The sequence below is a fragment of the Neoarius graeffei genome, chromosome 3 (genome assembly GCF_027579695.1).
Source record: "Neoarius graeffei isolate fNeoGra1 chromosome 3, fNeoGra1.pri, whole genome shotgun sequence".
Taxonomy (NCBI): domain Eukaryota; kingdom Metazoa; phylum Chordata; class Actinopteri; order Siluriformes; family Ariidae; genus Neoarius; species Neoarius graeffei.
In genome coordinates, this window is record NC_083571.1 from 8393583 (window position 1) to 8410148 (window position 16566).

General features: G+C 39.6%; 2 protein-coding genes across 5 annotated transcripts in view; both read left to right on the top strand.

Moving 5' to 3' along the window:
- Window positions 1–16566, top strand: part of armt1 (acidic residue methyltransferase 1) — a 92986-nt gene that overhangs the window by 70904 nt on the left and 5516 nt on the right. The gene's annotated exons all lie outside the window — the stretch shown is intronic.
- esr1 (estrogen receptor 1) overlaps window positions 1–16566 on the top strand; it is a 78107-nt gene that overhangs the window by 39800 nt on the left and 21741 nt on the right. For all 4 annotated transcript variants that reach the window (XM_060916350.1, XM_060916352.1, XM_060916349.1 and 1 more), the window contains 2 exons: window positions 7031–7269; window positions 12742–12858. In XM_060916350.1, coding sequence (XP_060772333.1) covers window positions 7031–7269; window positions 12742–12858 — 356 coding nt within the window. The remainder of the gene's footprint in view (window positions 1–7030; window positions 7270–12741; window positions 12859–16566) is intronic.

Here is a 16566-nt window from a genome sequence, read left to right on the forward strand (position 1 = left end):
TGAGGAAGGATCTGAAGCGAGCAGTTCATGTGAGGAAACCCACCAACATCCCAGAGTTGAAGCTGTTCTGTACAGAGGAACGGGCTAAAATTCCTCCAAGCCGGTGTGCAGGACTGTTCAACAGTTACCGCAAACGTTTAGTTGCAGTTATTGCTGCGCAAGGGGGTCACACCAGATACTGAAAGCAAAGGTTCACATACTTTTGCCACTCATAGACATGTAATATTGGACAATTTTCCTCAATAAATAAATGACCGAATATAATATTTTTGTCTCATTTGTTTAACTGGGTTCTCTTGATCTATTTTTAGGACTTGTGTGAAAATCTGATGATGTTTTAGGTCCTGTTTATGCAGGAAATATAGAAAATTCTAAAGGGTTCACAAACTTTCAAGCACCACTGTAAATAACTCATGACTCTGTGTTTTGATGCTCGATGGTGGTCCAGCTTGTCTCCAGATGTTATGCAACAGTGTGATGGATAACAGAATTTAGTATAAAACAAACATTTATTTGTACTAGAAGAGGAGGTTAAAGGTGAACAAGAGAGCCCATGTGACCCTCATTTCTTTTGTGCCATCATATGTTTTGTCTCACATGTTAGTTTTGACATTTCTCAGTTTTGTGTTTAATCACAGAGGAGATGCGTAAAAATGTTATCACAAACGTCACACCAAGAAAGAAGTACGACATATAGGCTTTTAGTTGGGGTATATCATCAACAATAATATACACTGACATTAAAACCACCTGCCTGATATTATATCGTGTATCCTTTTGCCACCAAAATAGCTCTGATGTCAAGGCCAGGACTCCAGAAGACCTCTGAAGGTGTCCTGTGGTATCTGGCACCAAGGCATGATCAGCAGATCCTTTAAATCGTGCAAGTTGCGAAGTGGGGCCCCCATGGATTGGACTTGTTTGTGCAGTTCAATTGGATTGAGATCTGGGGAAACTGGAATTTCAGGGCGGCATGGTGGTTAGCACTGTCCCCTCAGAGCAAGAAGGTTCTGGGTTTGAGCCCAGTGGTCGACGGGAGCCTTTCTGTGTGGAGTTTGCATGTTCTCCCCGTGTCTGTGTGGGTTTCCTCCAGGTGCTCCGGTTTCCTGTTAGTCCAAAGACGTGCAGTGAGGTTAACTGGCTACTCCAAATTGTCCATAGGTGTGAGTGAGTGTGAATGGTTGTTTCCCAGGCCCAGAAATGGGAGGGTTGTGGCAGGAAGGGCATCCGGCGTAAAACTATGCTCCAATCAATATGACGTAGATCAATAGGGTCCACATGGCAGTACCCCGACCTGGTAACAGTGCTGGACAAGGAAGAAGATGAGATGATGATGATTATAATGATGATGATAGAAATTGGAATTTGGAGGCCAAGTCAACACCTTGAACTCTGTCATGTTCCTCAAACCATTCCTGAACAATTTTTGCAGTACCAAAAACCAGTACCAGTGTATTATCCACTGGCATTAGGGAACACTGCTGCCATGAAGGGGTGTACTTGGTCTGAAACAGTGTTTAGATTTGACCGGAATGTAGCTACACAGCACTGTACGCAGTAAGCTGTGATGTACTGTGCGTTCAGACTCCTTTTTATCATAACCAGCTTTACGTTTTTCAGCAATTTGTGCTTCCGTTGCTCTTCTTTGGGATCGGACCAGGTAAGCCAGCCTTCATTCCCCATGCACATCAGTGTGCCTTGGCCTCCCATGCCCCTGTCGCTGGTTCATCAGGTGTCCTTCCTTGGGCCACTTTTGGTAGGTACTAACCTACTACAATTTGACCCTTGTTAAAATCACTCAGATGCTTACGCTTGCCCATTTTTCCTGCTTCCAACACTTCAACTTCAAGAACTTACTGCTCTCTTTCTTGTTGCCTAATACTGTATATCCCACCCCTTGACAGATGCCATTGTAACACGATAATCGATGTTACTTCACCTCAGTGAAATGGAATGGTTTTAATGTTCTGGCTGATCGGGGTGTATATCGTCATACGCTCAACCGGCCATTTTAATAGAAACAGCCGTACCCCGATCATTTATGCAGTTATTTGTTCAGCAGTGCATAACATTATGCAAATATGGTCTTGGTGACTTTCTCACCTTAATACCAGTCAAGCACTGTTACTGATCAGAAGGTCAGAGGTTCAAGCCCTAGCACCACCAAGGTGCCAGTGTTGGGTTCTTGAGCAAGGCACCTAACCATATCTTCTCCAGAGGCATTGTATCAAGGCTGATCCTGCGCTCTGACCACAACTTCTTAGCAAGCTGGAAAGAATTTAGCTGTACTGTAATGTATATGTGACAAAGACTTTCTTATTCTTCAAGTAGCTGAGCATCCATTTATGGCCTCGATTGCCCCATCTTATCCTTGACCTGCAAGTGACGTCAAAGCAAAATAGAAACCCGGATGTCAGCCATGTTGGTGGAGATACAAATCCGGGGTCAAGCGACATTCCGTACAAATCATAGTCACGCATGTGCAACTCTTTGTTTTTCCACTGCTTTAAGCATTCTTTTAGCTATGCCATATCTTTGTGCTGTATTTGGTTATGGTCACAACAGTACTCATGACCGTGGCACGTTCCGATTTTTTAGATTTCCGTCCGTGATTCGGAAAGAGGGCGAGGAAACTCTGAGGCTTGGTACAGAGAGGAGACAAGGGGCTCAGGACACTTCATCCAATGACCATTTCGTCCAATAGTTAAGATGTTTTGTCCAAAGCCTTTTTCATACGCACTATCAATTATTTTATATTTCAGGTGTTCGTGAATGAAATCCCCACGAGAGTGCTGCTCAGCGCCTAAAGATTTAACATGATCCAGAAGGCTTTAAAAATTTAATAAAACTGCCAGGGGAGCTCACAGTGAAGCCAAATTTTACTGGCACCTCCCTCTAAACCTCCCCCTTCGAAAGAGCATGGTCTCGGGTCGGTAGGACTACATCTCGGCCCGGGATTCACAAACAAAGCCCCCACAAGAGCGCTGCTCCGCGCCTGAAGATTTAATATGATCCAGTCGGAAACATAGACATGCAAGCGAGCAGCCTACAATGACTATGGAGTTAAACCCATCCCAGGGTCAGCAAGTGGCACGGGCTGACGTGATTACGCCCCTTAGTACACTCTTTAGTGTCGAAGCGCATGTACTATGGCACTCTTTTGCTTGACAAAAATGTTTTTTGCTTCAGTCAGATTCCATTGAGAATTCCTCCTTTTTTCAAACAAACAAATACCTGAAATATAAAATAATTGATAGTGCATATGAAAAAGGCTTTTTACAAGATACGTCAACTATTGGACGAAATGACCTGTATTCATACTCAATGGTCGGTAGAAGCGTTTTATCTTCAGAAAAGTCTGACTTTTTTTTAAATAATATGGGTCAAAACTGCACATATCTATCTTTGTATCGAATCTTTGCTTGATTGTTCAAATTATGGTAATACTGAGAAAATGTCATGGATGACACCATATCATGGAGTTGTCTCAAGCTGGTTCCATCAGCAGGAACAATGAACAGGAGATGGTAGAACCATAGAATCAGAGCTTGAACGTGAAGCTGGTAAATTTTCAGAAAAGGACCAGAATCTCAAAGGAAGGCTTCCAACAGCTTATGGAATCCATGGTATGAAGAATTGAGGATGTTCTGAGAGCAAACTGTGTTAGTTTGACTTTCCTAATACAGTGGCCAGTGAATGTATTTAAATTTTTCCCACACTTAAGGAACAGCTCTGAACAAACAACCCAAGCTGAACTTTGGCTTGTCATCCAGAGGATTCATGCATAAACCATTCCCAAGATAAATCCCACTTGGCTCCAGTAGACTAAAACAAATTCAATATATAAGCATGAAAAGGTCACAGTTGGACAGTTGTGTTGGTTTCTTTTGAATCCAACTGGATTCTTATTGTCAATAATAATAACCCTATCTCCTATGCAGCGATAATGGGGGCCAAGCATTAGTCACACATGCACATTTATTTTGGTTCCATGGTGAAACTGCAATTCATGTCCTGTATATTTTTCACCTTCTTGAAGTTGATATATTTGTGAACATTTTCCAGAAACAGCAAACCTAGTTTTGGAATGACACGAAGCTTATTGCTGATCGTATTTCAGCACTGTAACATTTAGTTACGGATTTTCTACAGAGATGCAACACCTGGAAAAACAGTTAGCTAGACTAGTTGTTGAAATGTGCTTTTACACTCAGGGTTGTTTTCTTCAAATCCCTCAAAGATTTATAATTTTTAAAAGTTTAATCCTTTGGGGTCAAGAGCCTCTCTGGCGAAGCTCGACAGGTTTAGAATGAGTAGGTCATGTATTTAGATAAATATCTTCGAGTCTTTTATCATACAAGCATGATAAACATATTGACACACTTTTACATTTTCCTGTGTGCCCACTGCCAAATGTTATAGTTTTTAAATGACCTAAATTAGATGAAACATAAAATGTGTCACCTTACTCAGTCACACCGGAGTCGGAGCGCTGAGCGCACACTTACACATTCATAAGACTGTTCACATGGTAACGTCATGATAATCACTTTTATTCTTTCGGTTTCTCTCAGGAACGCCCACAATAAACAGGATAAAATCTGTCAGCCATAGTTTAGGCTATTTTGAGGTAAAACTTGTTTTGAGATGACACGCGGATTTTATGCGCGTCGGATGATTCAGGACAGCGAATCATGATTCATTTCATGATTCAGGACAGCCATTCAGTTCGATCTTGAGAACTGCGACACTGATGAACGGTGCCCAACTTTTTAAATTTTTTTTTTTAAACTTTGACTCGATCCAGCTCGAGTAAGTGTAAATATTTCTTCTATTTCTGATGAGCAGATCGGTTGATATGCATGCGATGTAGTGCAGACACAGGAAAAAATAACTGAGAATTTTTTCCAGAGTTAAAAGTATTTTCCTTAAAAATAGTTAATTTTGCTGTATTTTGAGTTTAGAGAGTAAAATTTGGAGTTGGAGCAAAATTACAGAGTAATTGTGTAACAGAGTCGGTTATGGCTCTGAACTGAGTAAAATAGTACAAGAGTTCATTTCAAGACACACTGAAAAGAGTCAAATACCAAAATAAAGTTAAATACCAGATAAATGAAGGTGTTGTAAAAAGCAGTTTGAGAACTGTGTTGGAATGTGTGAAAAAACATGACCTAACCCATTGGGACTTGACCTGATGGGATTAAGAGTTGGCAGTGGAAGGGGGTTTTCACTCTTCTCATTGAACGGAATGGAATTTTTTACCCTTCTCATTGAATACCCCTCCCACTGCCAACCCTTTATCCCAAAACAATAGGACATATTAATTTTTTGATGGCTAGTTACAGTAATTGTCCAAATCAATGGAACAGATTTTTGTGCTTGATCCATTCCTAATACTGAACAGAACCTCAAGTGATCAAAATGGTTCATCGGTTCAATTTTATTCGCATTAATATATTACCATACAGTTTGTGACAGAAGTATTAAATAGAAATAAAATGTGAACTGAACAATTAAAGGTAGACTGCCTTTCAGATTTTTCAAGTGAAGGTCCATCCATCCATCTATTATCTCTAGCCGCTTTATCCTGTTCTACAGGGTCGCAAGCAAGCTGGAGCCTATCCCAGCTGACTACGGGCAAGAGGCGGGGTACACCCTGGACAAGTCGCCAGGTTATTGCAGGGCTGACACAGAGACAAGCAATTATTCACACTCACATTCACACCTACGGTCAATTTAGAGTCACCAGTTAACCTAACCTGCATGTATTTGGACTGTGGGGGAAACCGGAGCACCCGGAGGAAACCCACGTGGACACTGGGAGAACATGCAAACTCCGCACAGAAAGGCCCTCGCCGGCCACTGGGCTCGAACCCAGGACCTTCTTGCTGTGAGGCGACAGTGCTAACCACTACACCACCATGCTGCCCCAAGTGTAGGTCATGAAAAGAATTTTCCCCCCGACACCCAATTATTTTTGTTTAGTGGACCAAAAGCTATTGAATTCGAATCACAGACTTCCAATTTTATTAGGTTATTTTTATTTATTTATTTATTTATTTATTTATTTTTAAATAGAACAGATAATTAATTTATCTCCACGTGGCCCTAAATTCTCCACAATTTTTTCCTGCTTCACCATGACCCAATTCAAGATACTACGTCATGCATGACATAGTGGTGGGCTTTCCCTGTTTGCGCAAGGCATTGTGGGATACAAATTTGAAACAGGAGAGAAAAATGGCGGACGTGAGTGTGCAAATGAAACGTGAAAGACCAACTACAGTAACGGAAAGAAAGCAAGAAGAAAAGACGTTATGTTATATACGAAGGAAAGGAAACGCAGGACCAAACTAATAAATATCGGCACTCAGCGAGCACCTCGGTGTGATCAGCTGTTCGTTTAGCGACAGAATGATGGAACTGTCAGTGCACGCTCAAAGGTAAACCTGTGCGTGCACACGCACGGACTTCCTCTGTCTGCCTGACTGCGCAAAGCGAGCAATTTCATGCATGTTATTTGCTTTAATCCCCTCAAATTAAATAACTTCCCCTCAAATTAAATAACTTCCCAGCCACAGGATGGCCTGGGTGGTTTTTTTTTTTTTTTTAAAGATATTACAGAAATAAACATGTATCACAACAACCAAATTTCAAAGGGAACTAAATTTCACCGATTTTATGAAATCGAAAGGCTGTCTAGCTTTAAATGCCTTGTAGCTATACGTTGTCTTTTAATGGTGTCCTAAAGGGGTGCTAACTTTTACAGCTGACTTGCTGCACATTTCGTACAGCAATTGTTCTCTATTTTGGCTGCATAGTTTTTTTTTTTCAATTTCGACGATATTAATTTTGCTACAGCACACTAATTATTGATGCTAATATAACTTGATATTATATTACTTAGCTATAGTCTTTTCTCAGTTTAATCCAGGTGTCATACTTATTGGTAATTGCTTACTAATTACTAACTGTTAATTATGTCAGCAATTCTTTTTTTTCTTTTTTTTTAAACTCTCTTCAATCACAGGTCCAGTATCTTTGCCAGTGCAGGGTCACGAGTGGAGCTTTGTAGCGCCACCGGCAGGCAGGATGTCTACACTGCAGTGGGGGCCTCGGGACCGTCAGGGACTTCGGGGACTTCAGGATCAATCGGATTGGTGAAGGAGATCCGATACTGCGCAGTGTGCAGTGATTATGCCTCAGGATACCACTATGGAGTCTGGTCCTGTGAGGGCTGTAAGGCCTTCTTCAAGCGCAGTATACAGGGTAATCCCAACTTCATGATTTTATACTGCGTCAGAAAACGGAGTTAATTCCTGAAAAACAGTTTCGATGTATATGATGTGATAAAACACTATTCAAACTTCATATTTTATGGGTTCAGAGAAATATAAATGATTAAATAACTAATAAAAATAACGTTTTTATAATTAATAACCAAATTTATGATCCATTTTTATTAAATTTTTTTCCACAAAACATTATTTATAAAAACATGCATAGAAATATTTAGCTTGAAAAAAGAGAACAAAAAATTATGATTTTCACGATTGAGCACAGAATTTTATCACAAAAGCTGCTTCGAGTATGACAGCATATTGGGAACATTTTCTAAATAAAATATTTTTTAATAAAAGGAAGGTGGGAGGGTGGTAATATTCTGAAAAAAACATCTCAAATTTTCTGAGATTATAAAGTTAAAAAAAATTCTTGGGGGAATTTGTAAATTCAAAAGAGAAGGATTTTTTTTTTTAAATTGTCACTGTAGTTATACAACCAAATTTAGTTTGGTAGCACTCAGAGAAAACCACAGCAATAAAAAGAATATACAACCCCGATTCCAAAAAAGTTGGGACAAAGTACAAATTGTAAATAAAAACGGAATGCAATGATGTGGAAGTTTCAAAATTCCATATTTTATTCAGAATAGAACATATGACATATCAAATGTTTAAACTGAGAAAATGTATCATTTAAAGAGAAAAATTAGGTGATTTTAAATTTCATGACGACAACACATCTCAAAAAAGTTGGGACAAGGCCATGTTTCCCACTGTGAGACATCCCCTTTTCTCTTTACAACAGTCTGTAAACGTCTGGGGACTGAGGAGACAAGTTGCTCAAGTTTAGGGATAGGAATGTTAACCTATTCTTGTCTAATGTAGGATTCTAGTTGCTCAACTGTCTTAGGTCTTTTTTGTCGTATCTTCTGTTTTATGATGTGCCAAATGTTTTCTATGGGTGAAAGATCTGGACTGCAGGCTGGCCAGTTCAGTACCCGGACCCTTCTTCTACGCAGCCATGATGCTGTAATTGATGCAGTATGTGGTTTGGCATCGTCATGTTGGAAAATGCAAGGTCTTCCCTGAAAGAGACGTCATCTGGATGGGAGCATATGTTGCTCTAGAACCTGGATATACCTTTCAGCATTGATGGTGTCTTTCCAGATGTGTAAGCTGCCCATGCCACACGCACTAATGCAACCCCATACCATCAGAGATGCAGGCTTCTGAACTGAGCGCCGATAACAACTCGGGTCGTCCTTCTCCTCTTTAGTCCGAATGACACGGCGTCCCTGATTTCCATAAAGAACTTCAAATTTTGATTCGTCTGACCACAGAACAGTTTTCCACTTTGCCACAGTCCATTTTAAATGAGCCTTGGCCCAGAGAAGACGTCTGCGCTTCTGGATCATTTTTAGATACGGCTTCTTCTTTGAACTATAGAGTTTTAGCTGGCAACGGCGGATGGCACGGTGAATTGTGTTCACAGATAATGTTCTCTGGAAATATTCCTGAGCCCATTTTGTGATTTCCAATACAGAAGCATGCCTGTATGTGATGCAGTGCCGTCTAAGGGCCCAAAGATCACGGGCACCCAGTATGGTTTTCCGGCCTTGACCCTTATGCACAGAGATTCTTCCAGATTCTCTGAATCTTTTGATGATGTTATGCACTGTAGATGATGATATATTCAAACTCTTTGCAATTTTACACTGTCGAACTCCTTTCTGATATTGCTCCACTATTTGTCCGCGCAGAATTAGGGGGATTGGTGATCCTCTTCCCATCTTTACTTCTGAGAGCCGCTGCCACTCCAAGATGCTCTTTTTATACCCAGTCATGTTAATGACCTATTGCCAATTGGCCTAATGAGTTGCAATTTGGTCCTCCAGCTGTTCCTTTTTTGTACCTTTAACTTTTCCAGCCTCTTATTGCCCCTGTCCCAACTTTTTTGAGACGTGTTGCTGTCATGAAATTTCAAATGAGCCAATATTTGGCATGAAATTTCAGAATGTCTCACTTTCGACATTTGATATGTTGTCTATGTTCTATTGTGAATACAATATCAGTTTTTGAGATTTGTAAATTATTGCATTCCGTTTTTATTTACAATTTGTACTTTGTCCCAACTTTTTTGGAATCGGGGTTGTAAATAAAATAAATCAAATACGAGATAAAGGAAGTGAGGGAATTGCAGCGTAGGCAGATATTGCACAATTGTACTAGGTGTATTTACATTCCTATGTGTAAAGTGATCAAGTAAATAAAATTAAGTGCCATGGAAGCAAATATTGCACAGATTGTAATAATTTGAGTCCTGAATGTAAAAGTTGGATGTTCCAAAATTAAGAAATCACAAAGTTATGAGGAAAAAAAAAATCTCATTCTTCCCAGCTTCCTGGCTGCAGTGCATTCTGAGAAATGTAGTTGAAATTCTCTTGGTGCTTTAGATTTTTATCTCTTGCCATGAAGTGCGCAGGGGGATTTAGGAATGGAGTCCGTCCTTCCATCTGTCCGTTTCAATCTGGACAAGTTTTCTCAGAAACTACATAAGCTACATCAGTGAGACTTTGCACGCTCATATTACTGAAAAAGCTGGGTAGCGTTTTATGGAGGTGTCATAGCACTTATGACATCATAAGTCAATATTAAAGCAACGGGATTATAAGGGCGTAAGCATTGAGAGGTCTTCATAAAATGCTCGTGGTGGGGGATGGTGATGACCATTTTTCTTGTTGTTGTTGTTGTTTATTATCATTATTATTATGTAATTGACTGCGTTTCCTGTAACTCTTTGCTCAGTCATGGTGTCTGTGATGTAATGAAGTGATGTTGATCCAAGTGAAGCAATGTGATTCCTTGACAATTAAAAAAACAAACATTTTTCCACTTTTTTTAAATCATAAATTTACTTTTTAATCTCAGAATTTCTAAGTTTTATTATTCTAGCAAATTTATGACTTTATAATCTCAGAGAGCATATTTTTATCTTGCAAAATATCCGACTTTAATCTCAGAAATTCTGAGGGATTTTTTTTTAAGTTTTATATATATATTTTTAAATATATAAAATCTACAATGACATATGCTGTGATCATATTCTGGTAAGTTTGTAGTTATCTAAAAAAATTATAATTCAAAGCATTAAATAATAGTCATGATATGTACAATATCTCGCATCATCCAGGCTTAAAGCTATACTGCTTTCAGATTTTACAGGTTTCGGTCATGAAAAGAATTTTTCCCGATGCCCAATTATTTTTGTTTAGTGGACCAAAAGCTACTGAATTTGAATCACAGACTTCCATTTATTTATTTTTTAAATAGAACAATTCATGAATTTAAGGCCATGTGGCCCTAAATTCTCTGCTATTTTTTTCCTGCTTCACCGTGACCCAATTCAAGATACTATGTCATGCATCACATCACATGGTAGGCTTTCCCTGTTCGCGCAAGGCATCGTGGGATACAAATTTGAAACAGGAAAGAAAAATGGAGGACGTGCGTGTACGAATGAAACGTGAAAGACCGACTACAGTAACGGAAAGCGAGAAGAAAAGACGTTATATTATATACGAAGGAAAGGAAATGCAGGACCAAACTAATAAATATCGGCGCTCAGCGAGCACCTCGGTGTGATCAGCTGTTCGTTTAGCGACAGAATGATGGAACTGTCAGTGCACGCTCAAATGGAAACCTGTGCGTGCGCACACACACGGACTTCCTCTGTCTGCTTGACTGCATGAAGAGCGATTTCATGCGCATTATTTGCTTTAATCCCCTCACATTAAATAACTTCCCAGCCACAGAACGGCCTGGAGTTTTTTTTGTAAGTTTTTTTTTTTTTTTTTTAATAGACATTACAGAAATGTACATGTATCACAATGACCAAATTTCAGAGGGAACTAAATTTCACAGATTTTATGAAATCGAAAGGCCGTCTAGCTTTAAATGCCTTGTAGCTATACATCGTCTTTTAACAGTGTCCGACTCAGAGCAGCTCGGAATCCTCACATTGTTTTTTTTTTTTAAACCTTACATTATTCTTTTTAAACCTAAATTATTATTTTTTTTAAAACCTCAAGACTTTCCCATGATGGAAAACACCATTAGAAAGCACCGACACTGAAGACAGGAAACTATTCATGTGTTTCACAAGCTATAATGTGTAGTGTATATTTTAATTATTTTGTGTCAGGGGCCCTGACACAAAATAATTAAAATATACACTACACATTATAGCTTGTGAAACACATGAATAGTTTCCTGTCTTCAGTGTCGGTGCTTTCTAATGGTGTTTTCCATCATGGGAAAGTCTTGAGGTTTTAAAAAAAATAATAGTGATTGTGAGCAGGGTTTGTGAGCAGGGTGCCGGGATTGTGAGCAGGGTTTGTGAGCAGGGTGCAGGGATTGTGAGCAGGGATTGTGAGCAGGGTGCCGGGATTGTGAGCAGGGATTGTGAGCAGGGTTCCGGGATTGTGAGCAGGGTGCCGGGATTGTGAGCAGGATGCAGGGATTGTGAGCAGGGATTGTGAGCAGGGTGCCGGGATTGTGAGCAGGGATTGTGAGCAGGGATTGTGAGCAGGATGCCGGGATTGTGAGCAGGATGCAGGGATTGTGAGCAGGGATTGTGAGCAGGATGCCGGGATTGTGAGCAGGACGCAGGGATTGTGAGCAGGGTGCCGGGATTATGAGGGTAATAATCTGTGATGGAGACATCGTCATATGCTTCTGTCTTCAGATCAGGGCTGGAGACCAAGTAGATTAACAAAACACTGAATTCTTTCTTTCTTATTTTGTCTTTGCTTTGTCCTTGTTCTTTCTTTCATTCTTCCTTTCTTGTCTTTCTTGTTTCTTTTTATTTTGCTTTCTTGTTTTGTCTTTTTTGTCCTTGTTTTTCTTGTTTTTCTTTCTTTCATCTTTTTCTTGTTTTGTCCTTGTTCATTCTTCCTTTCTTGTTGTCTTTCTTATTTTTTCTTGTCTTCTTTGTTTCTTGTTTGTATTTTTTGTTCTTGTTCTTTCTTTATTTCTTTTGTCCTTTTTCTTTATTTCTTGTTTTTTTCTTGTTTCTTTCATTCTTGTTTTGTCTTTTTTCTTTTGTTTGTTCTTTCTTTCTTTCTCTCTCTCTCTCTCATTTTGTATTTCTTGTTTTGTTCTTTTTTGTTTTGTCCTCGTTCATTAGTTCTTTTTCTTTTTTGCTTTGTCTTTTTCTTGTTTTGTTCTTTCTTTCTTTCTTTCTTTCTTTCTTTCTTTCTTTCTTTCTTTCTTTCTTTCTTTCTCCTATTGTCTTGTCTTATGATTAGTAAAATAGTGATAAACTTTTTCCATTCAAAAATCATGGGAGCTGCAAAATTTTTGCGCTTGACGATAAGTTTAAAAAAAAAAAAATATATAGCAGAAACAGATTTCCAATATTTGAATTTAATGTGCATTTTATTTTCTGCCTGTGTCGCAGGTCACAATGATTACGTGTGTCCAGCAACCAACCAGTGCACCATCGACAGGAATCGCAGGAAGAGCTGCCAAGCATGTCGCCTACGTAAATGCTACGAAGTAGGCATGATGAAAGGAGGTGAGTGTTACACACATCTGGGCATGTTCACACATTACTTCAACAGATTTACACGTTTAGGAGTTACACATGGTTTGATGTAACTAACGTCTCACTGAACCTTATGTTTCAGCCAACATTAAATAAATACAACGGGGCTTTAGAATGTTCTAGACTTCTGCATAAATATGACCCAGAAACATCAGATTTTCACACAAGTCCTGAAAGTAGATAAAGAGAACCCAGTTAAACAAATGAGACAAAAATACGATACTTGGTCATTTATTTATTGAGGAAAATGACCAAATATATCACTGAGTGGCAAAAGTATGTGAACCCTTTTAGGATTAGCAGTTAATTTGAAGGTGAAATTAGAGTCGGTGTTTTCAATCAATGGGATGACAATCAGGTTTGAGTGAACACCTTGTTCCTGATGTTCACAACACATGTTTGTAGAAGTGTATCCTGGCACGAAGATTTCCCAGGACCTTGGAAAAAGAGTACCTGATGCTCGTCAGGCTGGAAAATATTACAAAACCATCTCTGAAGAGTTTGGACTGTTTTGGACCAGTGTACAGTCAGACAAAATTCAAGATCACTGTTAATCTCCCCAGGAGTGGACCGACAAAGATCACTCCAAGAGCAAGGCGTGTGATCATGGCCGTAGCCAGCTATGAGGCCTCCGCGGTCCCTCGGTCATTTTTAAGAGCGGAAAATACATTTGTACGCTAAATATTCAACTGGATAAAAAAAAAAAGAATAACATTAAAACGTCTCCGTAAAAAGTGCATTGTTAATTATGTTAAACGTTGATTCTGTCTTCTGTGTCTGTTAGTGCGGCTCTGAGACCAAGAACACAAAAACGAATGAGGGCGTGACTCGGGGGAGGAACACAGTGCAGGAGACACGTTTTTTTTCATGGTAACCATCAGCGCACTTTCATGAAGCTGTTCAGTTTACATTTTCGAAGCAGCGCAGTTTTGTCCTCATTGCTTGGGCCAGATCAAACCATTAAACAACCTTAAATTATTCTTACTCTTGCCACATACAGGATTTTTTTTTTCAAAACTGATGATATTCAGTTCAAACACCATTAAAAGTAATTTCAGGAATTACTCTTGTGTGACGTGTAATTCACCCCTTTCATTTAAATATGTCGAAAATTTTTGGCGCGCGCTTTGCGCATCACGGACCTCAGTGATTTTAAAACGCTGGCTACGGCCCTGTGTGTGATGGTCTCCGAGGTCTCAAAGGAACCCAGGGTAACTTCTAAGTAGATAAATGTCCCTCTCATACATTGACTAATGTTAATGTTCAAGAGTTCACCATCAGGAGAACATTGAACAACAATGGTGTGCATGGCAGGGGTGGAAGGACAAAGCTACTGCTCTCCAAAAAGAACATTGCTGCTCGTCTGCAGTTTGAGAAAGATCACATGTACAAGCCAGAAGGTTACTGGATGAGACCAAAATAGAACTTTTTGGTTAAATGAGAAGATTGTGTACAAATGGAGGAAATTCAAGACCATTGTTACCCTCCCCAGGAGTGCTCGACCAACAAAGATCACTCCAAGAGCAAGGCGTGTAATAGTCGGTGAGGTCACAAAGGACCCCAGGGTAACTTCTAAGCAACTGAAGGCCTCTCTCACATTGGCTAATGTTAATGTTCATGAGTCCACCATCAGGAGAACACTGAACAACAATGGTGTGCATGGCAGGGTTGCAAGGAGAAAGCCACTGCTCTCCAAAAAGAACATTGCTGCTCGTCTGCTATTTGCTGAAGATCATGTGGACAAGTCAGAAGGCAATTGGAAAAATAGAACTTTTTGGTTTAAATGAGAAGCGTTATGTTTGGAGAAAGGAAAACACTGCATTCCAGCATAAGAACGTGATCCCATGTTTGAAACATGGTGGTGGTAGTATCATGGTTTTGGCTTGTTTTGCTGCATCTGGGCCAGGACGGCTTGCCATCACTGATGGAACAATGAATTCTGAATTATTCCCGAGTGAATTTTAAAGGAAAATGTCAGAACATCTGTCTATGAACGGACTCTCAAGAGAAAGTGGGTCATGAAGTAAGACATTGACCCTGAGCACACAAGTTGTTCTACCAAAGAATGTTTAAAGAAGAATCAAGTTCATGTTTTGGAATGAACAAGTCAAAGTCCTGACCTTAATCCAGTAGAAATGTTGCGTGAGCAGCTCATGTGAGGAAACGCACCAACATCTGAGAGACGAAGCTGCTCTGTACAGAGGAACGGGATAAAACTCCTCCAAGCTGATGTACAGGATCTGATCAACAGTTACAACAAACATTAAGCTACACAAAGGGGTCACACCAGATACTGAAAGCAAAGGGTCACATACTTTTACCACTCAGTGATATGTAACAGTGGATCTGGGGTTTTTTTCTAATAAATAAATGAATGACCAAGTATAATATTTTACAAGCACCTCTTTAAATATGACAATTATTGAATGAATCGTCTCTTCGATGAAAGCGTTTTGTTTTTCCACAGGCTGTTTGCAAGTCACGTCTTAATCCTACGCTTGGTGAAGAATTAGACCAGTAACACACTGACTGATATCTAATCAGACTGACGTGTTAACACACACAGACAGACTGTCAGGGTCAGGGAAGACGCTGGAAAATAACAATAGCAATACCGATATGCTCCGGCTAACGATTTACGTAATCAGATTCAGGGGGAAGAAAAAAAAAAGGCGCGTCGAGGTCAGCTTGAACTAGTTCATTCATGCGGTTCTCCAGAATGAATTGTGCTTTTTATTGTATTTTGTGTCACGCTTGAGCTGTAATTTGATTTGTTGAGCTCATTTCCTTCGTCAGGTGAAAGGCTGAATCAGAGTGATTGAGCATGAAGCTTCAGCAGTCGTGCTACTTGTGTAAATCCACGCTGTTTGGATTTTACTGCTAGTGTTGGGGGAAACCGCAGTTTGGAGAACTTCATGTCCGATAACTCCGTTCTGTCAGAAATCGGACAGCTGGAACTTTCTTTTCAGCATTGAGCAATTATTGGGAATCCTGGTTAAGATTGGCAACAAGGTTTCTTGCGTAGTTTCTTCATTTGGTTGCAAGACACTGGTCTCTGAATTATTAGCGCCCCACCACCATGGTAAAGTCTCCAATGGGGAGAACAGCAGCCCTGAGTGTCAAACTCAATCATCTAACAAGATTAGAGACGCTTAGACGCTCTTCCATACACAACATTCCAAGCCCGTTTATATTTTTTAGTTTGTGTGTGGGGTTTAGTCTTCAGTTCTTTTTTGTTTTTTTCCATTTCTGTGGTCAATGTTTTTGGGTCATCATCATGGTGAAAGATCCCTCTGAGAGATCGCCAAGAAAAAGGGCCAAGTCTTGGAGCTTTTTGCCGTATGACCTCAGATGCACCACTGATTTTAATGTTTTCAAGAGTAAGCTAAAAACCGTGCTCTTTCAGCAGGCATTTGCATGAATTAGCTCATATATATATATATATATATATATATATATATATACACACACACACACACACACACACACACACAGGGGTAAAAAAGTATTTAGTCAGTCACCAATTGTGCAAGTTCTCCCACTTAAAAAGATGAGAGAGGCCTGTAATTTTCATCATAGGTACACTTCAACTATGAGAGACAGAATGGGGGGGAAAGAATCCAGAAAATCACATTTGTCTGATTTTTAAAGAATTTATTTGCAAATTATGGTGGAAAA